The 25,856-nt window shown below is 54.2% G+C and overlaps 2 protein-coding genes across 2 annotated transcripts; both read right to left on the bottom strand.

The window, feature by feature from the left end:
- Positions 1 to 1,431: 1,431 nt before the first annotated feature.
- Positions 1,432 to 8,495, bottom strand: KLK5 (kallikrein related peptidase 5). Its single transcript, XM_056135602.1, has 5 exons — positions 8,432 to 8,495; positions 6,476 to 6,731; positions 5,642 to 5,898; positions 5,408 to 5,541; positions 1,432 to 1,587 (listed from the first exon to the last, which is right to left on the bottom strand). The coding sequence occupies exons 1-5, from the start codon at positions 8,493 to 8,495 to the stop codon at positions 1,432 to 1,434; spliced, it is 867 nt and encodes a 288-aa protein (XP_055991577.1).
- Positions 8,496 to 18,138: 9,643 nt separating this feature from the next.
- Positions 18,139 to 24,991, bottom strand: KLK6 (kallikrein related peptidase 6). Its single transcript, XM_056135554.1, has 5 exons — positions 24,929 to 24,991; positions 24,450 to 24,606; positions 20,762 to 21,009; positions 19,235 to 19,371; positions 18,139 to 18,336 (listed from the first exon to the last, which is right to left on the bottom strand). Exons 1-5 carry the CDS (start codon positions 24,966 to 24,968, stop codon positions 18,139 to 18,141), a joined length of 780 nt encoding a protein of 259 aa, XP_055991529.1. The 5' UTR covers positions 24,969 to 24,991.
- Positions 24,992 to 25,856: the final 865 nt, after the last annotated feature.

Below are 25,856 nucleotides of genomic sequence, written 5' to 3'. Positions count from 1 at the left end.
CTGTCAGAGGTTACACCCCACAGCAGAGACTGGAAGTGCTGTGTTCACATTCTCCCAGCTTCCCTTCCTCTGCTGCAATGGGCATGTGTCTGACAGGGGAGGAGGAAGAGACCAGCACTGGGGAAAGATTTTCTTTCCTTAAAAGAGTGTTGCCAGGGCTAGAGCGATAGTACAGCGGATAGGGCATTGGCCTTGCATGCGACCGACCCAGGTTCGAATCCCAGCATCCCATGTGGTCCCCTGAGCACTGCCAGGAGTAACCCCTGTGCATTGCCGGGAGTGACCCAAAAACACCAAAAATAAATAAATAAATAAATAAATAAATAAGAGTGTTTCCAGGGGCCATGCAGTGGTAAAGAAGCACAGGCCTTGCAGTCATGAAACTTGGGTTCAGTCCCTGGCCCTAAAGAAGAAAAACAAACAAAACAGAAAAAAACAGGCCAAAGAACTAGCACAGGATCTAAGGTGCTTTCCCCGAATGTGCTACACCCAGGTTGGAGCCCTGGTATCAAATATGGTCTAAGCACCACCAGGGCTCACTCCTGAGTTGGAGCATCACTGGATATGACCCAAACTGCCCCCTAAAAGTACTCCTCCCTCGTTCCCTCCCTCCCTTCCTTCCCTCTTTCCTTCCTTTGTTCCTTGCTTCCTTCTCTCCTTCCCTCTCTCCCTTTCTTCCTCATTCCCTCTCTTTTGTGTTCCCTTTCTATTTCTTCCTCCCTTCCTTCTTTTGGACCACACTCAGCTGGGCTCAAGGGTTACTCACATCGGGGCTGGAGCAATAGCACAGCGGGTAGGGCGTTTGCCTTGCGCATGGCCGACCCGGGTTCGATTCCCAGCATCCCATATGGTCCCCTGGGCACCGCCAGGTGTAACTCCTGAGTGCAGAGCTAGGAGTAACCCCTGTGCATCGCCAGGTGTGACCCAAAAAGAAAAAAAAAGGGTTACTCACATCATGGTTGGGGATCACCCTTGGAGGAGTGTGTGGTGCTGGGATGGAAGCTGAGTCAACAACCTGCCATCCCTAAGTCCTTCCCAGCCCTATCAGCTGTCTCTGTTCAAAGATGCTTGGCCAGTCAGAGGCAGTGAAGGAGTCACCAGGAACTTATTCTCAGACTCTTTATTTCTAGGACCAAATGTGGGTTGTGGCTACAGAGATGGGAGTGGGCTCTGAGCCCCAGGGGTGAGTGGGGGGCACTGCACCCCAGCCATTTCAGAAACTGTTTCAAGGACAGCTAGAGAGGCAAGTTCAGCCTGCTGTTGACAGAGCAGGAATGCAGAGCCCAATTCTAGGACACTCAAGGGGCTTCCTGGGGAGAGGAGTATCTCTACCATCTTCAGGAAGGAGATGGCAAGGAGGGGATCCAGAGGGCGGGTCAGGGTGGGCAACTGGAGGGTATGCCACATCAGGGTGCTGGGTCCAGTGTTGACTCACGAGTTGGAGCGGATGGTGTCCTGGATCCATTTGGTGAAGCGGCAGAGGTTGGTGTAGACGCCGGGCTTGTTGGGCTTGCCACATGGGAAGTCTCCCCATGACACAAGGCCCTGGAGGGAGCCATTGCAGACCACGGGGCCCCCGGAATCACCCTGCAGAGTGGGGGGGGTCACAGTGGAAGTAGGGGTGAGTGGAGGGAGGGATAACAGAGAATGGGGGTGGCAAGATGGGGACATGGGTGTGAAAGGGGAAGGTGGGGAGGCAGGTACGGAGGGAGAAGACTAGCACTGCACCTGCCCCCCCCACCCTGGCCCCTGACCTCTGCCCTTCCCAAGGCTCCTCCTCAAGCTATGCCCTCTGGTTCCGCACCCACATCTGACCCCACTCCCCTTGTTCTCATACCTCTCTTCCGTAGAGAGACAGTTAAGGAGTCCCTGCAAGGGTCTGACATTGGGTTGAATGACTCCATGTGGGGGGCCATTGTGGGGCCCCCAAGAAGTGGAGCAGTGTCCCTGGGCATTTACCCACTAAATGCCAGTCACCACTTTACCCCTCAGCCACAGTGAGGCAACCAAGTCTTTGGCATTGCTGGGGCCAGAGTGGCCAGCAGGTCGCTTGCCTGCATGTGGCCAACCTGGGTTTGATTCCCAGCACCCTGTATGGTCTCCAGAGCCCTGATGTGAGTGATCCCTGGGCACAGAGCCAGGAATACCACTGGGTGTGGCCGTTCCCTACAAATAGACTTCAGCATGTCTAATGATGTCTAGATGAGACCCACTATCTTGGTCTAATTTGGGGGTCCTGGCCTGTATTTTCCAGCGCTCCCTCCCCGTATCCTTCTAGAAGTACTGTCCTGTTCTTTGTCACTCCTTAGTTCTGTTCGTGCAGACAATGAGTGGCCGTGGAGCCCTGGCATCAGCTCTGAGGAGGCGGAAGACAGGCGTCTGCCCCTCTCAACGTCCCCCCGCCTCCACTCCCGCACCCCAAGGACTCAGCTTCCGGGCAAAGGGGCTTGGCTGTCTGGATGGGTGAATCCGGTGGCTCCACTTTGCCATTATTATGTTTGGTTTAACATGGCAGAACATCATTTGCCAGGACTGCAGCTAACTGCCTCGAGCCTCAGCGGCTGGTGATAAAATGGAGCTAGAAATCCCGTGTGGAGTTCATGGGCAGGTACACGAGAACCTGCAAGCATCCTGCAATTAGCTGGAAACTTGGTTGCTATCCGGTTGGTATTTGTGCTATTGTAGTGGTTATTTTTTACTTTTGTTTTTTTCCGTAAGGGGGGGCATAGCTGGTGATGCTCAGGGGTTACTCCTGGCTCTGCACTCAGGAATCACTCCTGGCACTACTCAGGGAACCATATGGGATGCTGGGGATCGAACCTGGGTTGCTGCCTGCAAGAAAAGCACCCTCCATACTGTACTATCGCTCCGGCCCTGTTTCTTGCTTTTAATGGCCATACTCTGAACACTCTCCAAAGGACAAAAAAGGGACAGAAGGCTGGAGAGAGAGAGAGAAAGTCCGAAGTTGTGAGTTCAGGCTTTGGGGGTCAGCTGGCTTGATCCCCAGCTCCGCCTGGTTCCCAGATCACCTTTAGATCACCTTCTCTCTGGGTCCTCCTGGTGTGGACTCCACCCCGAACTGGTGGGGACAGATTAGAAACTGGGCAATCTGGGAAGTTGCTGCAATTGTCAGGTTTATAATAATAATAATAATAATAATAATAATAATAATAATAATAAAAAACCCCAAAACTTGGCAGTGGGGAGGAGTCAGGTGGTCAGGGTCATCAGGATGGAACTGACTCTGCTATGTGACCTCCCAGCACAGGGCAGCCAGCATCATGGGAACATGGACAATGTGCAGCGACCTGGGGGTCGGCCCAGGTGGAGGCACTGCAGCCTCAGCCTCCCAGCTGCCACCAGCGCTGCCATCTGTGTTCATTAAACCATGTGCAGGTGTGCTGGTGTGAATGGGCTCAGTCTCCCTCAACGGAGCTCAGCATTCCCCAAGAACATGGAGACTGTCTGCACCAGAGAGTCCAGAATTATCTGTGCCATGTGTGACTCTTCCGCCTCTGCAATCTGTGCTCCCAGGGATCTCTCCAGGCAGTGCTCGGGGTCCATGAGTGGTGCCGAGGATGAACTCCAGGGTGGCCATGGGCAAGGCCAGCACCTTAACCTCTGTGTCATCTCTCCAGCCCTGCCATGTCCCTCAAACAGTTTACTGGGGGTCTGGATGATGACGCAGACAGCGAGAGAACCAGCGTCACACTCAGGAGGAGTTCAGTGCCTGAGTTCAGTTCGGTATATATATATATTTTTTCCCTTATGGAAATATATATATATTTTTTTCCGTAGGGGGAAAAATATATATCAATTTGTTCAAGCTGGCACCAGTAATGTCTCCATTGTGAGACTTGTTGTTACTGTTTTTGGCATATTGAATACACCACGGGGAGCTTGCCAGGCTCTACCATGTGGGCAGGATACTCTTGGTAGCTTGCCGGGCTCTCCGAGAGGGATGGAGGAATCAAACCCAGGTCGGCTGCATGCAAGGCAAACGCCCTACCCGCTGTGCTATTACTCCAGCCCTTATATATATATTATATATAATAAATATAATGGAAATTTATTATACTTGGTTTTATGGTCTTTTGGGAAGCCACACCCAGCGATGCTCAGAGGTACTCCTGGCGCTGCACTCAGGAATTACTCCTAGCAGTGTGCAGGAGAACCATACAGGATACCGGGGATCGAACCCGGGTCAGCCACATTCAAGGCAAAAGCCCTCCCCACTGCATTAACACTCCAGCCCCCTATATTTGCTTTTATAATTGACTTAAAGAATGTACTTTGGGGCCGGAGCAATAGCACAGTGGTAGGGCGTTTGCCTTGCACACGGCTGACCCGGGTTTGATTCCCAGCATCTTATATGGTCCTCTGAGCACCGCCAGAGGTAATCCTGAATAGGGAGCCAGGAGTAACCCCTGTACATCGCCGGGTGTGACCCAAAAAGAAAAAAATACAATGTACTTTAAGGAGATAACTTTTGCTTATGAGTGGAAAGTTTTTTTTTTTTTAAAGGTGCCACCTTATTTGCACTTGGGATGAATTTCTCTGTTCCACATGAAAACAATGCTGATTTTAGGAAACTGTCACCAGACTGATCAGGAATCATTCTTGCCTACGCCCCCACAGGGTGTGAGCACAAAACAAAGGAATGGTGCATTACAGTGATGCCCACTAGAAACATGCTCGGGAAGCCCTGAGCTTGGGCTAAGGCTTCAGGTGTTGATCTAGCCTTGACCCACCAGTTTGACCAGCAGGTGTAATTAAGCCCTCCTTGTTCCCTTAGTATGGATGGTCTCAGTGTGCTTCATTAAAAAAATATCCAGTACAACATCTGTAGCAACAGTGAGTGACCCTTGAATACCAGAAGTAGCCCCCAAGCATTACTGGGTGTGACACAAAACCAACGAATCCACCAGGCAACAATCCCCTCCAAAACCAAAGCCTGACAATCCCCTCCAAAACACCAAAGCCTGGGTTTATTTCACCTGTTGCCCCCCCCATTCTCTCTCTCTCCCTCCCTCGCCCTTCCTTTTTCTTTTTTGGCTTTTTGGGTCATGCCTGGCAATGCTCAGGGTTTACTCCTGGAAGTGCTTGCGGGACCATCTGGGATGCTGAGGATGGACCCTGAGTCAACCACGTGCAAGGCAAATGCCAAATTCTTTACCCACTATACTATCACTTCCATCCCACCTTTTCCTTTTCTTCCTTTCTAAAAAGTTTCTACTAGGAAATTTAGCAAGACATGACGTATCTGTGGGTAGCAGTGCTCCAAAGCAGGAACTCCAAGAAAACAGGGCTCTTCATGGACCTGGCATTTGGTGGCTCTTAGCAAAGTTCCCAGTGTCATAGCTGCCACCGAGGCTGTTTGCCCTGAAGCTGAGATAGCGAGTCTTACCTGGCAAGAATCTCTGCCTGCTTCATCGCCTGCACAGAACATGGTGGCATCTATCTGTCCTGGGTAGGCCGAATTGCATTTGTCCTGACTTAGCACGGTGACATTCAAGCACTGGAGGACGTTGGGGAAGCTCACTGTCAAAGAGAGATGTGTAGAGAAGAGTGAGTGACCCAGGGCGGAATGCTGAGAGGCAGAGATGGGGGGGCCAGGAGGCAGCTGTGGACAGAGACTCACCCTGGGGACTGGTGGTTGTTCCCCAGCCCGACACTTCGCAGTTGGTTCCAGCGGAGGGACACTGGGTGGCGATGTGGATGGGTTTGACAGAGTCACTTACAACGATTCTTTTATTCAGTTTGATGAGCATGAGGTCATTGGAATGGCCAGGGTGCTTATAGCCGGGGTGGGGGATGGATTTGATCCCCTGGAACAGCTGCTGCCCAGATTCATAGGCGGAGGACAGGGAATAGTGGCCAAGGCGGATTTTAACAAATCTGAAGAAGTTAGTGGTACAGATTGGCACCAGCCCTGATCCCATCCAAGCCCAGCCCCACTCTCGGCCTCAGTGCAAACATCACATGGCCCTGTGCCTTCCCCCCATCCCCCATCAGAGCTCCAAACCCATCCCATGTCCCAATATAAAACAACAGATGTGCTCCGAATCCCAAACCTTCAACCCCAAATCCAACATCTCCAGGTCAAGTTCAAATCCAACTACCCCTAGCACCACCCATGACTCTAATCCCAGCCCCGTGTGCACTTCTGTATCCACTCCCAATCTCGACTCTACTCCAGCTTTGTCTTTATCTCCACTCCACCACCCCCGCCTCCCAAACCATCCACAGAGGGATGCCCACCTCACACCCAACTCAGACCCAACCTTACACCCAACGCTAACCCCTCACTCAAATCAACACCTGCATGCCCAAGCCCAAATCCAGCCACCTTCAATCCCCTGCCGAACTCCAACCCACTCCGTCTTCCATCCCGCATCTGTTTCCTGGTCCTGCCCACCCCTGGGTCACACCCCATTCTGCAGCCCGCACAGCGCCCCTGATAGCTTCCACTCACTGCTTGTGGCAGTGCGCCGCAGTGAGTAGCCACTGAGGATCCACCAACACAGCCCCGCAGTAGAGCGTGTTGGACTTCAGCAGCAGGGCGCCCTGCCATGGCTGGGCGTTCTCGGTGCAGTTCTTCCCATTCATGATGCGGTTGCTGTCCGACCGGGTGTCCTCCCTGGTCCCAGCGGCAAGATTCTGGGTGCTCCAAGAAGGCCCATTGACAGAGGGGTAGTTGCAGGATGAGGCAACATTCGCAGGAAAGGGCTCTGGGATTTTAAAAGGTGAGTGGGGCTTGGGTCAGGAGCAGGGCCAGCTGGAGGATGCCTGAGTGCTGATTGGCTCGGAATCTGGGGGGGCAGGGCCAGGGCTTCAGGAGGCGGGGCCAGGTTGGGCCCTGGCCAATCAGCATGGAGTGGCTGAAGCGCGGTGGAGGCTTAGTTCTTCAGGTTCGGGTCGTGATACTGGACTAAAGGGACCTCAGGATGTCTATTAGTGGGCAGCCACTGGAGCGGAGCCAGCATGTGGTCGTGATACTGGACTAAAGGGACCTCAGGATGTCTATTAGTGGGCAGCCACTGGAGCGGAGCCAGCACGTGGGGGAGGGGCAATGATGAGGGGGTGGGACCTGAGACGGGGGTAGGGTGGGGGGACTTGGAGTCCACTTGGGAGGTGTGGATGGCGGCTTAGCTGCTCCATCCACACCATGAGCCGTGATTTTAGGGGAGGGTCCAGGAACGGACAACAGGGGAGCCTGAGGGCCTGTTCAGATCACAGAGAGGGGCTCTAAAGGGAGGAGCCGCGGGCCCAGGGACCCCGACTTCAGTGGAGATCCTGCCTTTGAGGAAATGAGGTGGAGTGAGAGTTGGGGCCTGGGGAGAACCAGGCCAGAGCCCAGTGAACTCTCCAGCAGAGTGCTACCTGGCTCCCACGTCAGGCACTCAGACCACGGACAGACAGACCCTCGAGCAGCCCCCAGCCCCCCTCCCCACCGCTTTCCTCTGTGCTGCCCCCTTGGGGGCTATGCGCCCACATGGGTTGCCACAGACCAGCACACACACAGTACTGGGGCTCCACAGCTGCAAATACTCGCGGTAGCCGCAGGCACTGCCTCATGCACACATGTGTGGGCATCAGGCCGCGTGAGCCTGGCAAGAGGCGGGATCACCCACCTGGGTCACCCGCCTTCACACAGCCACTGTCTCCACACTCGCTCCCTCCCGCAGGCTAGGGACAGCGCACCAGCTGCCCATTATGTGGCGTTCCAGCCAACCACCTGGACATAGCCTCTAGTGGTCACACGGGCCCCACAGGTCATCCATTCGCTGCTTGCATATGACCCCCAGTGGTCACCCAGCCACAATGTTCACCACAACGAGCCCTTTTGTTCCACTCAATCCTGTGAAACAGGATGCGACTCCCAGAGGTCAGCAGACACACATAGAGGGTGTCACAGCACAAACCATTAGACAGTCTCAAGCAACCAACACCCAGCCACGTTATTACAGAGGGTCACTCACTAGGGGACAAGGATATATAACACACACAAGCACAGCCACAGCCACACACAACCACACATGGTCACATACAACTATAAGCAGAGCCACACACAACTGCACACAACCACAAACAACCACAAACACAGCTACACATACTCACACAGCCACATAAAATCATACCCAATTACACACAGAGTCACATACAACCACATACTACAATACACAATCACACAGCCACACATAATCATACAAGTACACACACAGACTCACACTCCTGCGTCTGGGACTCCTGTCGGTTCTCCCAGGGTCCCTGATGGGCACTGCATGTTTCGGGGATGCCCGGGTCTCTGATGGGCACTGCAGTGTCTCCGGGATGCCCGGGGTCCCTGATGGGCACTGCCTGTCTCAGGGATTCCCGGGTCCCTGATGGGCACTGGAGTATCTTGGGCTGCTCCAAGGGGCCTACTTACCCGTCAGCCCCAGAGCCAGGCTGGTGGTCAGGACGCCTAACATCCAGGGCAGTGCGGTGGCCATGGCTGCGTCTGTGCGGGGCGGGGAGGATGCAGGAGCAACTCTCAGAGCCCCCATCCTCCCCCACCCCTCCATTCAGGAGAACAAGCTTGCCCAGAAGCTGAGTGGAGACTCAGTGGCTTCAGAGGGGCTGACCTCCGCCCTCGCCCTGATGAGGGGGAGGGTAGGACAGGAGGGGAAGACGGAGGCATGGGGGTAGCGGCCATGCCCACCCTGAGCCCTCCCCGGGCTCACCTGTGTCCCCCAGGTAGGGGTGGGGAGCCTCTTCCAGCTCCGCCGCAGCCGCCACTGACTCGCGCCTGCTGCTTCCGGCGCTGGCCTGTGTTATAACCACCCACTGAGCCCCAGGGGCGAATTCCCAGGGTGTGAGGTGCCCGCCCGCTCCGCCAGGGCCTCAGCAATCACTCCTCCGGTCCCCTTCCTCCGCCCCAGAGCACCCGCCACCCAGTGGCGCGGCCCCTCCCCGAGAGGGAGGGTTTCTGGACAGCCGCGCCCCCCACCCCCACCCCAGCCCGGGAACGCCTGTCTCCCAATAGTCCAGCCCTCAGCCCCGCTACCCTCGGTCACTGTCCAGCCCGCTGGCCTCTCTCCTTTCCTGCGGGTCCCTCTCCCAAATCTCCCCGGCCTCTATCCAAGCCCAGTTCCTGACCCTGTCTGTCTCTCTGGGTCTGTCTGTCTTTCTGTCTCCCTGGTCCTGCCGTTTAGAGACAGATCTCTGCCAGTGAGTGGAGCAACAACCCTGCCCCCTCCTCACGCTGGCTCTGGGCAGGGGTGCAGTCCAGCCTGGAGATCCCGGCTCCGCTGCAGGTGCCTTGCTTAGCAGGACTGTGCCAGCCTCGTGTGGGCGCAGGAGTTGGGCAGGGCCGACCGTGGGGGCAGAGCCCTGGAGGCTGGGCTGGGGCGGGTGGGTGACTCTTTGGGAAATGGGGCGCTGGGCGGGGATCCTACAAGGTAACGTCTCCCCCTTCAGAAGGCTGGGTGGGGCCGCTCATTGCCTCCTCCACTTCTCTAGCTCTTCCCTCTGCCCCCCCCCCCAACACACACACACACACACACACACACACACACACACACACACACACACACAGAGAGAGAACAGAGGCCTTTTTGTTCTGTTTTGTAATCCAGAATCTGTTGATTAGTTTTGGGGACCCAAGAGATACATAGCCGGGAGGGCATTCGGCTTACACACAGCAAATCTGGGTTCGATCCCTGGTACTCCATATAGTCCCCAAGTACCGCCAGGGGTAATTCCTGAATGAACCAGGAGTAACCCCTGAGCATCGCTCGGTGTGACCCAAAATACAAAACAACAACAACAACAAAATAGGAGTTTTGGTTTCATTTATATTATCTTTTTTGGGGGCAATCCCATCTGGCAGTGCTCAGGAGCAGCTCCTGGATTTGTGCTCTGGGGTCGCTCCTTGGGGGAGCATGATTGATCCGGGTGGGAGTGATTGAACCCCCAGTCTTTTCATAGACCTTTGAATTCTCCATTTCAGGGGTCATTTATTTTAATTTACGCATTTATTTTGGGCTCCCAAGGGGCACTCAGGGGTTTGGGGGACACTGCAGTGATGCTCAGCTGTCCTATGCCAGCGTCCAAAGATGTGGTGCTGATCAGGTGCTGCAGTATTGGGAACCCCCAGGGCCACCTAGTGGTGCTTGGGAGGGGGCGAGCCACACCCAGCAGCTCCCTGGGAACTCCAGGACTGAGGTGCTGCAGTGGAACGAGGTTAAGGTGTGTGCTCCACTGCACTGGCCCATGAACAGGAGGCTTTATTTGATTTTTAGTTTGGCAGTCCTCAGGGATGACTCCTGATGGTGCTTGGGGGTCTATGTGGGTGCCCATGATTGAACCTGGCCAGCCGTGTGCCAGGCCTGAACCCTTGTGCTATCTTTCTGGTCTCAAGGCAGGAGGCATTAACCCCCCCAAAACTATGCTTACTGTACATAAAAAATCCCTTTGCTGTGTGTCTTTTCTTCTTTGACCTTGTTTTATGGAAATAAATAACGTGGGTTTGCAGGACCTTGTATTTCCAGGGGGACAACTTTTGCTTTCTTGAATTAACTGTAGGAATTTTTTTTTCTTTTTGGGTTACACCCGGCTTTGCACAGGGGTTACTCCTGGTTCATGCACTCAGGAATTACTCCTGGCGGTGCTCTGGGGACCATATGGGATGCTGGGAATCGAAGGCGGTGCTCTGGGGACCATATGGGATGCTGGGAATCGAACCCAGGTCAGCTGCGTGCAAGGCAAACGCCCTACCTGCTGTGCTATCGCTCCAGCCCCGACTGTGGGAAATTTTAATACCACAGGTACTAAAGGGATAGCCAGAAATTTACTTATCTCATTTTTTTTTTTTTTTTGGTCCGCAGAGCCCACCAGGAGTGATCCCTGAGTGCAGAGCCAGGAGTCAGTCCTGATCACTGCTGGGTGTGGCTCAGATAGCAAAAAAATAGGTAAAAAAAAAATAAAGTTTAAATAATGTGGTTACGATCATATTAAAGTTGATAGCATTGATACTGGGTGGCTGCACCCCACCACAGCATTAGAACGCTCCACCTTACATCACCTTACATCCTTACATCACCTCTGGTTGGAGCTTCATCTCCTCCCCTTTATGTTTGTTAATCAGTTTTGTAATCCACGGTCCAGGGTTTATCAGTTCCCTGTTGTCTATTTCCTTGTCTTGTTCTCTCTATTCCACAGTGAATGAGATCATCGGTGTTTGTCCATCTCCTCTGACTTATCTTGCTCAGTTTCTGTGGTACCCTCCAGCTCCACCCATGCTGCAGCAAATCACAGATTTCATCCTTTCTTTGCATTTTTTGGGGTATGTTTTGTCTTTGTTGGTTTTTGGCCACATCTAGGGATGCTCAGGACTTATTCCCTGCTCTGCACTGAGGAATATCTCTTGGCAGTGCTTGGGGACCACAGGGATGTGAGGGATCAAACCACCACTGACTGTGTGCAAAGCAAGAGTCCTCCATGCTGTACTTCAGTCCTGATTTTGTTCTTTCTTACTGCTACATACTATTCCATTGTGTATTTGTACCACAGTCTCTTTATTTATTTATTTATTTATTCTTAATTTTTATTAGTGAAACACCATGAGGTACAGTTGTAGACTTACAAATTTTTGTGCTTGGGTTTCAGTTATACAATGATCAAGTACCCATCCCTCCACCAGTGCCCATTCTCTACCACCAATGATCCCAGTATCCCTCCCACCCCTCCATCCCACCCATCTCACCCCACCTCTGTGGCAGGGCATTTCCTTTTGTTCTCTCTCTCTCCTTTTGGGTGCTGTGGTTTGCAAAAGAGGCGTTGAGTTGCAGTCATGTTTGGTCTGTAGTCTACTTTCAGCATGCATCTCTCATCCTGAGAGGATCCTCCCAACACTCATTACTTGGTGCTTCCTTCCCTATCTGAGCTGCCTTTTCCCCTAGCATGTGTGGCTGGCCTCCAAGCCATGGAGTGAACCTCCTGGTACTTACCTCATCTTGGCTATTCTTGGGTGTTAGTTTACTATTTTGTTACTTTATATTCCCCAGAAGAATGCAATCTTTCTATGTCTGTCCCTGTCTTTCTGACTCATTTCACTTAGCATGATACTTTCCATGTAGTACCACTTGTATGTAAATTTCATGACTTCATCTTTTCTAATAGCTGCATAATACTACATTGTGTAGGTGTACCAAAGTTTCTGTAACCAGTCATCTGTTCTTGGTCACTCGGGTTTTTTTTTTTTTCCAGATTTTGGCTATTGTGAACAGTGCAGCAATGAACATAGAAGTGCAGATGTCATTTTGACTGTACTTTTTTGCCTCTCCAGGATATATTCCCAGAAGTGGTATTGCTGGGTCAAATGGGAGCTCAATTTCTAATTTTTTTTTTTTAGTTTTTTTCCCCTTTTATTTATTTATTTATTTTTTACAGTTGTAGATTTACAATTTTTTGTGCTTGGGTTTCGATTATACAATGATCAGATACCCATCCCTCCACCAGTGCCCATTTTCCACCACTATGGATAATATCCCCCCACCCCATCCCCCTATTCCCCCCTGTCTCTGTGGCAGGGCAATCCCCTGTGTTCTCTCTCTCCTTTTGGGTGTTGTGGTCTGCAAAAGAGGCATTGAGTGGCAAACATGTTCAGTCCATAGTCTACTTTCGACATGCATCTCCCCTCCTGGGAGGATCCTCCGAACATCCTTTATTTGGTGCTCCCTTCTCTATCTGAGCTGCCCTTTCCTCTAGGATACCCGGCTGGCCTCTAAGTTATGGAGTAATCCTCCTGGTGCTGATCTCAGCTATTCTTGGGTATTAATCTCATACTTTGTTACTTTATATCCCCCAGATGAATGCAATCTTTCTATGTCTATCCCTCTCTTTCTGACTCATTTCGCTTAGCATGATACTCAATTTCTAATTTTTTGAGAATTGTCCATACTGTTTTCCAAAAGGACTGAACCAGTCAGCATTCCCACCAGCAGTGAAGGAGAGTCCCTTTCTCGCCACATCCACGCCAACACCGGTTGCTTTTGTTCTTTTGGATGTGGGTCAGTCTCTGTGTACCACAGTATCTTTACTCATTCACCTGTTATTAGAAATTTGGGTTGTTTCCTTGTCCTTCCTATTGTACTAAGCACTGCGCCCCTTTATTTCTTACAATTTTTTATTTGGAGGGGAGCCACACCTGCCAGTGCTCAGGGCTGACTCCTGGCTCTGAGCTCAGGGATAACTCCTGGTGGGGCTCAGGGGACCTCCTAAGATGCCGGGGATCAAAACTGAGTCAGCTTGCACGCAAGGCAAATGCCCTCCCCATTGTACTATCACTCTAGCCCAAGATTTTAAGGTTATTTTATGAGCTCCTCAATTCTAAGCATTTTTAAATAAACAAAATTTAGGTTATAGTTAGATAATGTGTTTACAATGATGTGGATATTTATGATTTTGTTTTTCACAGCTATGTCATCTCACTGCCATCAAAGTGCACAGGAACCCCTTGTGTTTTTATTCTATAAAGATCTTTATAATCATGCTTGGTTCTGATTGCAAAATTTAATATCTTCAATTATTCATAAATTTAATTAATTTATTAATTACTCGGTTCCTTTAGTAATCATTAATAATTAAGCAATTAATTATTGAAATATTGATTATTAATGGGGAATGATTATTATTAATCACGGTCATGGTCACGGTCCTCCCGTTGTTCATCGATTTGCTCGAGCGGGCCCAGTAACGTCTCCATTGGAGACTTTGTTGTTACTGTGTCTGGCATCTCGAATACGTCACAGGGAGCTTGCCAGGCTCTGCCGTGCAGGCGAGATACTCTCGGTAGCTTGTCGGGCTCTCCGAGAGGGGCGGAGGAATCGAACTCGGGTCGGCCATGTTGGCTGCGTGCAAGGCAAACGCCCTACCGCTATGCTATCGCTCCAGCCCCTATTATTAATAATTTATTGTTAGTCCTCATTTATTTATTTATTTATTTGTTTGCTTTTGAGCCATTCTCAGTAGTTCCAGGGCTGACTTCTGGCTCTACACTCAGGGATCACTCCTGGTAGGGCCAGGGGATCATATGGGATACCAGGGATTGAATCTGGGTCAGCTGTGTGCAGGGCAAGTGCTGTCTGATGGCTCCAGCAATGACAGGCTGAACTTTGGCATTCGTCTTCTGGGTGAGGAAGCGTTTCTAGATTGGAAGGAGACTTCAGCTGCAGAACCATCAGGGTGACAGGCACTGCCAGAGCCCCATTCTCCACATCTGCCTCCATACCTGCCCTTCTAGAGGCTTCGGGCAGGTGAAGGAGTGTCGCTGGCCTTCACTTTCCCTGTCTGTGAAACAGAAGCATAAACGCACGAGGAGTAAATGAGTTGACATCTCAGCGGCTCCTGAAGGATCAGGCTGGCGTGTGCCAATTGTACTGCTGCTTATTAGGGGCTATTCCCTCTCCAGGAGAGGAAGTTGAATTTGGTCTGGACAGTCAACCTCTGGGTGCCTCCTGGGACCTTCACTGCACCCTTGGAGTCCACCCCACATGAATTTCAAGGCCCTGTTTTTCTAGAACGGGTTGGTTAAGGCGGGCTGGATCATTCATTCTCATGAATTAATATTTCTGTGGACTCAGAGAAATCACCCACTCATTCCCTGTTAAGATTTCATTTTACTGGGGCTGGAGCGATAGCACAGCGGGTAGGGCCTTTGCCTTGCACGCGGCCGTCCTGGGTTGATCCCCAGCATCTCATATGGTCCTCTGAGCACGCCAGGAGTAATTTCTAAGTGCGTGAGCCAGGAGTAACCTCTGTGTATCACCGGTGTGACCCAAAAAGAAAAAAAAATATTTCATTTTGCTAAGGATTCTTTCTTTTTCTTTTTGCAGGGGGCGCACCTAGTGGTACTCAGGGTTTACTTCTGTCTCAGTGCTCAGGTGTTAATACTCTCAGCAATGCTAGGGATTAAACCAGGCTTACCCGCATGCCAGGCAAGTGTCTTAACCTCGAGGAGATCTCTCCAGTACTTCCATATGACTCTTACAACACCCTAAGGGGAAGGCCTGGGCATAGCTTGGCAGAAAAGCTTGCAAACGTGAGGCCCCTTGAGACTGGGAGTTTTTTGTGGGTTTTTTGTTTATTCGTTTCTTTTGGGGGGGTTCTGAGCCATCGCCAGCAGTGCTCAGGGATTCCTCCTGCTCAGGAATCAGTCCTGATGGTGCTTAGAAGATCATATATGGTGCAGGGGATCGAACACATGCAACCCAAGCGCCCGACCCCACCCCACACACGGTGCCATTGATCCAGCCTCAAGACCAGGCGTTCAGTTTCCCAAGTGTGATCACGTGTGAAACCACTTATAGTCCAGCAGCATGTGCTGTGTCAGGACTCACAGCCCCCCTCTGTGAGCAGTGAGGGCCTAACTTGTCTGTCCCCGCCCCAGCCCCAGCCCCTCTGTGTTCCTAAAATTCCTCCACCTCTGTTGTCAGAGAGCCAGTATGGGAGGAGGGTGCTGGCCTTGCATGTAGTTTGATTCCTGATATTTCCAAGCGTCTGCTGAGCCCAGTCAGGAATCAGCCCTGAGCACAAGGGCCAGGAGTCAGTCCCGAGAACTGCTGGGCACGTAGCATCCAGACAAAACCCAAATAATGTAATATTCCTGTACCAAGAGTATCCCGCCCGTACAGCAGAGCCTGGCAAGCTCCCCATATTCGATATGCCAAAAACAATAACAACAAGTTTCACAATGGAGACGTTACTGGTGCCTGCTTGAGCAAATTGATGAACAACAGGAGGATAGTGCTACAGTGCCCATACATCTCACTGCAGTCCACATATGGACCTCTCCTTTCCTCTCTGGGAAGACTTTTCCTGTTCGTACTTGTACCCCTGGGTGGGCCCCAGCCTTGCTCTGCTCAGAGGGTGTGGTCAGCTGAGAGGAGACCCGTAGGGGCTACATCATAGAAACCCCACAGAGGCAAGGAAGCCTGGAACTCACCCAGCTCCCTCAGATGCTCACTTCCTGTTTGCTCGGGTCACACCTGGGGGTGCATAGGGCTCACTCCTGGCCATACTTAGGAGATTGGATACAGTGCCAGGGACCAAACCCAGGTCAGTTGCCTGTGAGGCAAGTGCCCTGCCCCAGAACCTCTCTCCTCCCCGTCAGCTCAATTCTCTTGAGAACTCCCCACCTTTTCTCCCTACCCCCTCCCCATCCTGCCCACAGACCCCAGTGAGCTCATTCTCATGCCCAGCCCTGACCTTCTTCTCCTTCCTTTGCTCAAGGCCTTCAGGATGAAGGTCACATTCCACCCAGCGCTTGGCCTGGCCCCGTCTCCCATCGACCTACATTCCCAGCCGCGTCACTGCTTCTGCTGCTTCTCCAAGGCACGCCAGGTGCTCCGACACCCTTGGGCTCCTCACCTGGTTGGTCCTCCACAGAAACGTCCTCCCTGGCCTTCTGCTCACAGCCTCCCGTGCCCAGCTCTGCCCTGCTTTTCTCTCCCTGCACCGTCACCTCAGCCCCCCAGGGCCTCACGACTCGCCTCTCTAGCTCTTTCTGCTCACAGAAGTGGGGTGGCGGCTCCTCCTTCACGATCCTCCACAGCTCCCACTGCTCGGGGCCAGAGTCCAGTCTCTCCACCTGAGACCTCTGGTGCCTGGTGCCTGCTCTGTGCCCTCACACTTCCGGGACTCCATGGTCTCCGTAAGACTCAGTTCCCTGGGCTGCAAGCAGGGTGTGATGGGAAGAGTCATTCCAGGGGGCTACAGGGGTGGGGTCAAGGCGCCTTCCTGGAGGGAAGAGAAATCCAACTGGGCTGTAAAATGGAGCTAAGAATATCTGGGTTTACCCAGATACTGGGGAGAGACTGTCCACGGTGCTTGCTTTGTGGGTAACTCACCTGGGTTTAATCCCTGGCGCTGCCTGTGGTCCCTTGAGCTCCACCAGAGTGTCACTAGGTGTGTCTCCAGACCCAAACCAGTATATATATATAATGGATCACTGTATCACTGTCATCCCATTGTTCATCGATTTCCTCGAGTGAGTGTCAGTAACGTCTGCATTCGTCCCAGCCCTGAGATTTTAGCAGCCTCTCCTTACTCGTCTTTCCCAATGATTGGAGGCTTTTTCAGGGTCAGGGGAATGAGACCTGATGTTGTTACTGTTTTTGGCATATAGAAAAATATATATATGTATATCTTCAACGATAGGTGACTTCAACTATAGATGACGAGACGAGATAGGCAGTTGTGATCTCTAGATGTGCTATGGAATCCAAACTCAGTTGTAAGAAAAGACGGAATTGTGCATTTTGCTGTGCGCGGACGACCTAGAGAGCCTGGTGTTGAGTGGCACCCGCCGGGAGAGGGATGGGCACCGAATGGGGTCCCTCATATGTGGGGTGTAAAGCTGTGATATGGCAGAGGAACAAACGGCCAAGGCAACAGAACTGAGGAGCTGGTCATCAGAACTGAGCTTACCCGGGGGGGTGGACACAGGGGAGCTCGGGAAGGACCTGTGGGACAGCAGTGGAGGGAAGCAGGCAGGCTGAGGATGTGGTGTCGGAAGGGTGCACGCATGAAGCCGTGTAGGCAGCACTGTCAGTCACGGTACCTCGGTGAACAGAGGGGGTGGGTACCCGAGCTCCAGAGAGCTGGAGTGGGAGCAAATCAAGAAGCCCCATGGCTGATCAAACCCACTATTTGGGGGCCTTTGTTTTTTCTGTTTGTTCGGGGGGCAAACTTTATGGTACTCAGGGGTTATTCCTGGCTCTTCACTCAGGAATCACTCCTGATGGGACTTGGGGGACCTGATGGGATGCTGGGGATCAAGCCTGGGTTGGTGGCATGCAAGGGAAGCAAATGCCCTGCCTGCTGTATTATCTCTCTGACGTTGCCAGAGTCCAAGTCTCTGCAGAAACCCCGTCCAGGAAAGACCAGACAGGGGCCCCGGGGTCTCTGCTGGGTGGGCGTGAAGCCCTTGTTCCTGCTCGTCTTAGGACCACACCACCGGCTTCTGTCTTTATGAAAACGCATTGACACTGCACTGCAATTTGTGTTCATTAAACCATGTTCAACAAGACCAGTGCAGTACAAGCCTCCAGAGCCCATTTGTTAGACTGGGGGGAGGGGAAGGCAAGGTCATGGTCAGAGAGGCGGACCATGGGCTGGAGAGCTGCAGAGCTGTCGGGTTGAGTAGTTGCGGATGGTTCTCTGGATCCAGGGGACGTATCTGCAGACATCAGTGTAGACGCCTGGCTTCTCCTTGGAGCCGCAGGGAACGTTGCCCCACGATACCAGGCCCCGGAGCCGGTCATCACACACCAGGGGGCCCCCAGAATCACCCTGTGGGAGGGAGAGAGGGAGTCAGAGTCAGAAGCAGACGAACATGGAGGAGAGAAGAAATAATGGGGGGAGAGAGAGGAGAGGGAGAGAGGGAGAAAGAGAGGGAGAAAGAGAGAGAGAAGGAGGGAAGGAGGGAGGCTTAAGAAGAGGAGGAAAACAAGGAAATAGAACAATGGGAGAACAAGGCCCAGAGAGGTGGAAAGAAAACACACAGAGAAAAAGTACAAAGGGTCTGGGATCCGGGGAGAGAACTGGGGTGGGGGCGGGGGAGCATTGCAGGAGGCAAGGCACAAGCTCCACAAGCCGGAAGCCCCAATTCGATCACCAGTATCACAGAGGGTCCCCTAAATTCTGTCAGGAATAATCCCTGAGCACAAAGTTAGGAGTAAGCCCTGAGCACCAGCGGGTTTGACTCAAAAGCAAGAAGGAGGATGAAGAGGAGGAAGAGGAAGGAAGTTAGAATCAGAGACAAGGTACAGGGGGTGGTGGGGGTAGGCTTTCTGGGGCTTTAAGGAAGGACAGACCCCTCCCCACTGTATGCTTCTGACTCTAGTTTCTTCTTTGGGGGGGTGGGTGGGGATGGTTTGGATCACACCTGTCAGTGCTCAGGGCTTGCTCCTGGCTCTGCACTCCTGGCAGGGCTCAGAGGACCCTATGGGATGCCGGGGACTAGGCCGTGCCTTACATCCTGTGCTCTCATCCCGGTCCCTCTCTCTAGTTCTTTATCTCCCTCCTCAAGGGTGTCTCTGGCTGCCTGTATCTGCACCCGCTTCTGTGTGTCTGAGTGTCAGCCTGACGCCCTCCCCTGCCCAGGCCTCTGACGCTCTCCTCTGCCCTGCTCATCCCTGTACAACCCAAGCAAGCTTCTCTCCCGTGCTGCTCCGGGGCTAAGTCTCACCTGGCAGGAATCCTTTCCGAGCATCTTGTCCCCAGCACACAACATGTTGTCGGTGATCTGGCCGGGGTAGGCGCGCTCGCACTCCTCATGGGGTACCAGGTGGATGTAGGCGCACTGGAGCGTGTTGGGGAAGCCGCCTGTTTGGAGGGAGACCAACGAAACCCCACCACCACCACCACCACGATAGTCTCCTGTGTCCTCATTCCCCACAGCGGTGCCCTCCTTAGTTCTCTCCTCCATTTGTTTTGGGCTCACACCCACAGTGCTCACGGGTTATTCCTGGCTCTGTGCTGGTGCAGGGGTCACTCCTAGCAATGTGGGGGGTCTATATGCTGCCAGGGAGCACAGATCGCCCATGGAATTCCCCCCAGTCTATTAGTTTCCCTCCCTGATTCCTGATTGGTCTTTCTTACCCCAACTCCCTCCCCTGGCCTGTTCCTCAAAATTCCCTCATTGCCAGCAGACCTTATTCTCCACTGATTTTTTTTTTCTTTTTGGGTCACACAGGGGTTGCTCCTGGCTCATGCACTCAGGAATTACTCCTGGCGGTGCTTGGGGGACCATATGGGATGCTGGAAATCGAACCCAGGTCGGCCGCGTGATTTTTTTTTCTCCACCCTGCTTCCATCGCCTCTTTCCTAGTTCTCACCCTTTGTTAGTTCCCGCTTTGTTGTCCTACTTCCACCACCATTGGACCTTTATTGTCCATTGACTCACCCTGATTGGTCACTCTCTTTTATGATTGGCTCCTCAGTTAGTGGTCTACTTCTCTGATTGGTCCTTTCCTGATGGTCCCTCCCTTCTCCCCCAATGGTTCTCCCTATTGACTCCTCCACATAGAGACTATATCTTTGGGTCTGTCCCAGGCCCACCTTCTGCGGGTCCTACTGATCCATCAGGCTTGTTTCTTCCACTTCCTTCCTCTAGTGGCTCCGCTTAACCATGAACTCTTTCCCAATTGGTCCCTCTTGCATTCTCTCTCGCTCTCTACTCCATTCTTTTTTGTTTTATTTTGAGGCCACACTCAAAAACCAAATGCTCAAGTTTACTCCTGGCTCTACATTCAAGGGTCACTCCTGGCGGGCTTGGAGGACTAAACGGGATGGTGGGGATTGAACCTGGGTTGGTTGCATGCAAGACAAGAACCCTGCCTGCTGTACTATCTCTCGGCCGCCCTCTATTCTGTTCTTAATGCAAAATTTCCACTGTCTCTCCAGCTTTATCGGTCTCTCTTCTTCCATGAGTACTTTCTTTGCTCTCATCAGCATCCTGACCCCACCCCTTTGACACCTGACTTCTCTCTGATTAGCATCACCCTTCCCTCCTCATTGCCCCTTGACCTGTGACCTTTCTCTCTTTGCCTTCCGTCCATTGCTTTCTTTAGCCATTGGACATTCACTCCTCGGTCCAACTCCCGTATCTGCCCTTCATTTCCAATAACATCGCACAATCAGTAACCACTAATGCACATCCCATTACCCAGAACCACCCCTCCACAGCCCACTGCGGGGTCCTCCCGTCACTGACCATCTGCTGTTTTGCCCCAGCCGACTATGTGGCAGCTGGCATGGCGGGCAGAGCAGTTCTTCTCTAGGAGCAAGGGCTGGATGTGCTGGGAGAGGCGGGCGGGGTGTGCCAGACGCAGCAGCATGATGTCCTGGTCGTGGGTGGCAGCGTTGTAGTGGGGATGGGCCACCATCTGGGCGACGGGGCTCTGCTCCTGGGACTCCTCCTGCTGCAGGAGGTCGTGCTTCCCCAGGTAAACCTGAAGGTTCCTGAGGAGGAGGAGGAGGGTTGGGTCTTACCAACCGGGGGCCACCTTTGAGGCGCTAACTGTCCCCGTGGCCAGGGCACAGTAGCCTAGGGTCCTATGAACCCTCTAGCCTGCTAACCTCACGGGCATCCTTGCTCAGGTTCCCAACTCCAGCCTTTCAGAATAATCACAGAGATATTCTTCTGGTTTTGTTTGATTTGGGGGTCACACCCGGCAGTGTTCAGGGCTTACTCCTGGCTCTGTGGTCAGGGATCACTGCTGGCAGGGCTCAGGGGACCATATACGCTTCTCAGGGATTGAACCTGGGTCAGCCTCCTACAAGGCAGGCGCTTAACCCCTGTTCTATCTCTCTGGCTCATTGGAGACTATTCTTGGCTATTTTTATTGGTTTGGCAAGTCTTGGGTTCTGGCAGTGCTCAGGGACTATTCCTGGCTCTGTGCTCAGCAGTGACGCCCAGTGGCGCTCAGAGGACCATACACAGTGCCAGGGATTTGAACTAGGGCCATCAGAATGCAAGACAAGCACCTTAACCCTTATTCTATTTCCCCAGCCTATATCCGCCGCCCCCCCCCCCCCCCCCCACTCACCTTTCTTTCTTTCCTTTTTGATGTTAGGGCCACATCCAACAGAGCTCAGGGGTTACTCCTGGCTCTGTGCTAAGGGATCACTGCTGATGGGGCTTCAGGGAACAGATAGAGTGGGGGAGATCAAACCTGGGTCGGCCATGTGCAGGGCACATGCCCTCCCTGCCATCCTATCACTCCGAACTTCCACCTCCTCTTCCCAACTGTCTGATGCTTTATGGGTTCGGGAATTCCTTGGACTCTGTAGTCTACTTGGAATCTACCCTCACTGCTCCTGGGGGTCTGAGCCCCACCTTCTCTTACCCGAACTGCAGTTGTAGCCCCTCCCCAGATTCTCTGAATGGGCCTTTGCCCCTTTCGTCTAGAGACACCATCACAGTGGGAGCTGGTCCTTTCCATCTGCTGCTCAGTCACTGAGTCTAGACCACAGTGCTCACCAGGACCCATAGGTTCTATGCCATCTGTTCCCATCACCTTTCAGACATCAGCCCCCTCCCTCAGCTGGGACATGTCACACTCCTTACACCCTAGGTCTGCCTGGTCCCTTGCTAGTGACTCTTTTCTCCTGATATCTGCAAGGTTCACTCCCTCACTCTCTTTCAGTGTCACCTTCTCTGTGATCCCTCCCTGGAAACCCAGATAACTTACAAATATCGGGCCAGACAGTATGAGGGTTCAGGCACTTGCCTTGCACATAACTCACCTGTTTCAATTCCGGCCCCCATGAATACCCTGAGTACAGAGCCAGGAGGAAGTCCTGGGTACCACGGGGTGTGTCCCTAAGCCCCAAATCAAAGATCAATAAAATGCAAGCATCTCCTCCACCAGACGTTCCTATCTTCTCTTCCTTAGCCCATCTTCTGGCATATCCTGTGCGTATTGTTAGCTATTTCCTGTTTTCCTGTCTCTCCTCCACAGTGCGCTGGCCAGTGAAATTCCCTGCGATCATGGGAATATTCTCTCTCCACTGCCTGAGGCTGCTGCCGCATGCCACCATGTCTGGGATGTGACAGGCCTTCAGTAAGTAAATATTCATGAAATGGGCCAGAGGAAGCCCAAGATCCCAGACCCCACTTCTGCCTGCCTGGGAGAGGGTTCCTTCCTTTCCCTGCTGCAGGGCTGCCCACCCCGCCTCCCAGGGGTGTGTCTGGCCCTTCCCTCTTCCCAGGCTCCATCTCACTGGCCCCCCTACCCCCCACCCCCGCCCCAGCTGGGCTTGTCTTAGAACCTGCTTCCTGGGCAGGTGACTGACTCCCCCCACAGGCCCTTGGGCAGGCTCTGCCTGATAGAGGCTCGCATTCACCACCCTTCCCCACTGCCTGGGCCCCTGAGCACCACTGGGAGTGAACCTTGAGTTCTGGGTGGGGAGTAGCCCCAGAGCACTGCTGAGTGTGATCCGGAAACAAAACCACAAAGGAGAAGGTTCTCAAGCAGGCCTCTCCAAGCAGGCCTCTCTCTTCCCTGCTCGCCCAGAACGTCCCTCTGCTTTCCCTTGGCAGTTTGTGAAATAGTTAACTCCTCCACCCTCCTGCTCCCCGTGCAAATCCTGCCAACCCCCTATCCAGCACAGGCCGGGCACTTAGCGGGCACTGGGGACCCAAGTCCACCAGCCAACACAAGGCACTGGTGTTAGCTCTGGGGCCTGGGCGGGGAGGGAGGAGAGTCCTGGGGCTGTCAGTGTCCCTGCGCAGGGACACCCCCACATGGCTGCAGAACCTGTTTCCTTCCAAACACCTGGGGACATTTGTGTGTGTGTTTGGTGTTGGACATTGAGTCCAGGACCTTAAATAGCCAGGCCAAGCCCCCCCCCCCCCGCTCGACCCCCAATCGGAAGGGTTCGACCTCCTGGCTCCACCCCCTCAGCCCACCTGCCTTTGGTTTCTGCTGTTTTGACCACACGCCCTTCAGGGCTGGGCACTGCTCTGGGTTAATGCTCTGGGGTCACTCCTGGCAGTGCTCCGGAGACCATGAGCTAACTAACGGGCGAGAAGAGGGGCTCTCCCATGCCACGTGGACACTATAGCCCCCCTGCGCCACTCACCACCCCTCCCAACCTTTCCTTCCTCATCTGCAAAATGGGCCTAAGAGTCCCTGGTGGTGGATGCAGGTCTCCTGCCCATGGTCAGTGCTGGGCACAGTGGGGGCGGTTTGCTGATCCTGTCCGCTCCTGTCTCTCTGTCTATCCTTCCAACGATCTCATCCTGGGCCTTCCTCTTGTCACTGCAGAATGTTCACCTCTGATCTCCCCTGAGTGCCACCGCTGCCCCCTCCCCTGTCCTCCTTGGACACCCCCTCTCATCACAAACTCACTTGGAGCCAAGACCTCAGCTGCGTCTCTACGCGTCTCCGAGCTGCCTGTCCCCGACTCAGAGAAAGACGTGGGGCGATCCCCGGGTCATACAAGGAGCTGAGCAGCACCCCATCCTCGCCCTGGCCCCCCTGCCTGAATCCCGAGGCCCCAACCCTTTGCCAAGCTCTGGACACAAATCCATGAGGGTTCGCAGAATGACTCAAGGCTGAAGAGTATCGGGCTGAGGCGACTCGGGTCCACAAGGGGTGGCTCTGACAGCCCCGTGGGCTAGAGCCGCGAGGCCTGAATTGTGGAGGCCCCCAGCCCCGGTCACGCTTCCCAGGGCCTTCGCATACCATCTCCTGCCAGACCCTGCTTGAACCAGCCCCCAACAGGGCCTCCCAGGGGTGGCTTTGCTGAGTCCCATCACCTTTCTCCGGAAAGGCCCAAACAGCGCCCGGCACACTCAGCTCCCAGGGAAGCCTGGACGACCGGACTCCCGCAGAGGAGAGCAGTGCCCACGTCACCTCGCCCCATCCCTGACTGCCGCGGGCGTGGGCACTCACGGTTTCTTGCAGTGGGCAGCGGTGAGGACCCAGTGTGGGTGGACGAGGACCCCCCCGCAGAGCAGGCGGCCTGCGGTGTAGATGGCGGCCTGGTAGGGGTGCGACATCAGCTCGCAGGGTCCCCCATACAGCACCTTGTCCTGGAGCTGCGCCAGGGCTGGGGAGAGGGAGGCATTAGAAAGCAGGTCTGGAGACCCCTCCCACCTCCCCGAGGTGACCCCCAACCCACCTCAGTCACGGGGATCTTCTCCCCCCACCCCTGCCCCAAAGCCAGTCTCTGCAGCCGGGGGGAGGCTCCAGGGCTTTAGACTTTCTAGCTCCCATCTGCCCCCCCAGGCCTCCCAGCCCCCCCAGAACCTCCCACAGACCCCACAGCCAAACCCACCCCCCTCGTCTGCTCATCTGCCTGTGACCCCCGCCCTGCCCCCTCCACCCGCTGCCCCTGCCCCCACCCCCGCCATGTCAGGCCCTTCACCCACCTGCCGTGCCCAGCGCCAGAACCAGGATCAGTGTCTTCATGCCGGACCTGAGGGACACTCCAGGTCAGCACTGCCCGCGGTCCCTCCCCTTGACTCTGTCCTTTGTCCTGCTGCGAGTCTGTCCCTGCCAGGTCCCTGGAAGGCTGGTGCCTCCTGGTGCCACTCTCGGGGCCTCTGCCCTATGCCCTGTGCTGACCTTCACCGACAGCTGTGAGCTAGGCCCACCAGGCCCTCAGCACCGCGGCCCTGCAGCACGGCTGGGGAGGGTGGGGTGGGGGGAGCTTACCTGCACACCCCCTGCCCAGCTGCACAGGGTCCTGGGTGAGTGAGGCGGGACAGCAGGGGACACAGGCAGAGGCAGAGGCGGAATGCTTGGGTGCCCCCTCCTAGGTGCGGGGGGCTCCTGGGGATGAGGGTGTCCTGGGACCCAGGGTCAGGATGCTGGGCTCGGGGCTTGCAGAACTCACACCTCCGGAAGAGGCTGGCCCATCTGCAGGTGCTCCTGGGCCTCCTTTTAACCCCTGCCTCCCCAAAGCCGCACCTTTCCCAGCAAGGCCTCCCACACACATTCCTCCGCTCTCCACTGGGCCATGACCCCTGACCCCGCTTCTGGGCAGAGAGGGAGGGGTGGAGGGCTCTGGACCCCTGGATGTGAGGGGGAGAGTCGGGTGGCCTCCAGAGCACGAGACTGGAGCACAGGGAGGGCAGGAAAAGCCCCTGGCCAACTCCTGAGCGATGTCTGAGTCCAGCCCCCCGGGCCAGCCCCTGCCCCCCCGCCCCCGTGACCCCCTGCCCGCTGCGGACACGGGCACCCCCGCCCTGCACCCTTGCCCTGGGAACGGGTTCAGTGGGGCCGGGTGAGTCACACACCTGGGCAAGTCCTTCGGTGGTGCCTGGCAGTGGCCCTCCAGCTGGCGTGTGTCACCCG

Source organism: Sorex fumeus, unplaced genomic scaffold, assembly GCF_029834395.1.
Source record: "Sorex fumeus unplaced genomic scaffold, SorFum_2.1 ptg000122l, whole genome shotgun sequence".
NCBI classification, from domain to species: Eukaryota; Metazoa; Chordata; class Mammalia; order Eulipotyphla; family Soricidae; genus Sorex; species Sorex fumeus.
This window is presented reverse-complemented; position numbering and strand designations above follow the sequence as displayed.

What these genes read in the sequence shown, in the direction of transcription:
- KLK6 (XM_056135554.1), bottom strand. Translation starts at nt 24,968, where the DNA reads ATGAAGACACTGATCCTGGTTCTGGCGCTGGGCACGGCAG. An exon ending in CTGGGGCAAAACAGCAGATG is followed by an intron (nt 19,372 to 20,761) that starts GTCAGTGACGGG and finishes CCCTCCAAACAG; the next exon opens with GCGGCTTCCCCAACACGCTC. An exon ending in TCGGAAAGGATTCCTGCCAG is followed by an intron (nt 18,337 to 19,234) that starts GTGAGACTTAGC and finishes TCCCTCCCACAG; the next exon opens with GGTGATTCTGGGGGCCCCCT.
- KLK5 (XM_056135602.1), bottom strand. Translation starts at nt 8,495, where the DNA reads ATGGCCACCGCACTGCCCTGGATGTTAGGCGTCCTGACCACCAGCCTG. An exon ending in CCTGGCTCTGGGGCTGACGG is followed by an intron (nt 6,732 to 8,431) that starts GTAAGTAGGCCC and finishes TTAAAATCCCAG; the next exon opens with AGCCCTTTCCTGCGAATGTT. An exon ending in AACAACCACCAGTCCCCAGG is followed by an intron (nt 5,542 to 5,641) that starts GTGAGTCTCTGT and finishes TCTCTTTGACAG; the next exon opens with TGAGCTTCCCCAACGTCCTC.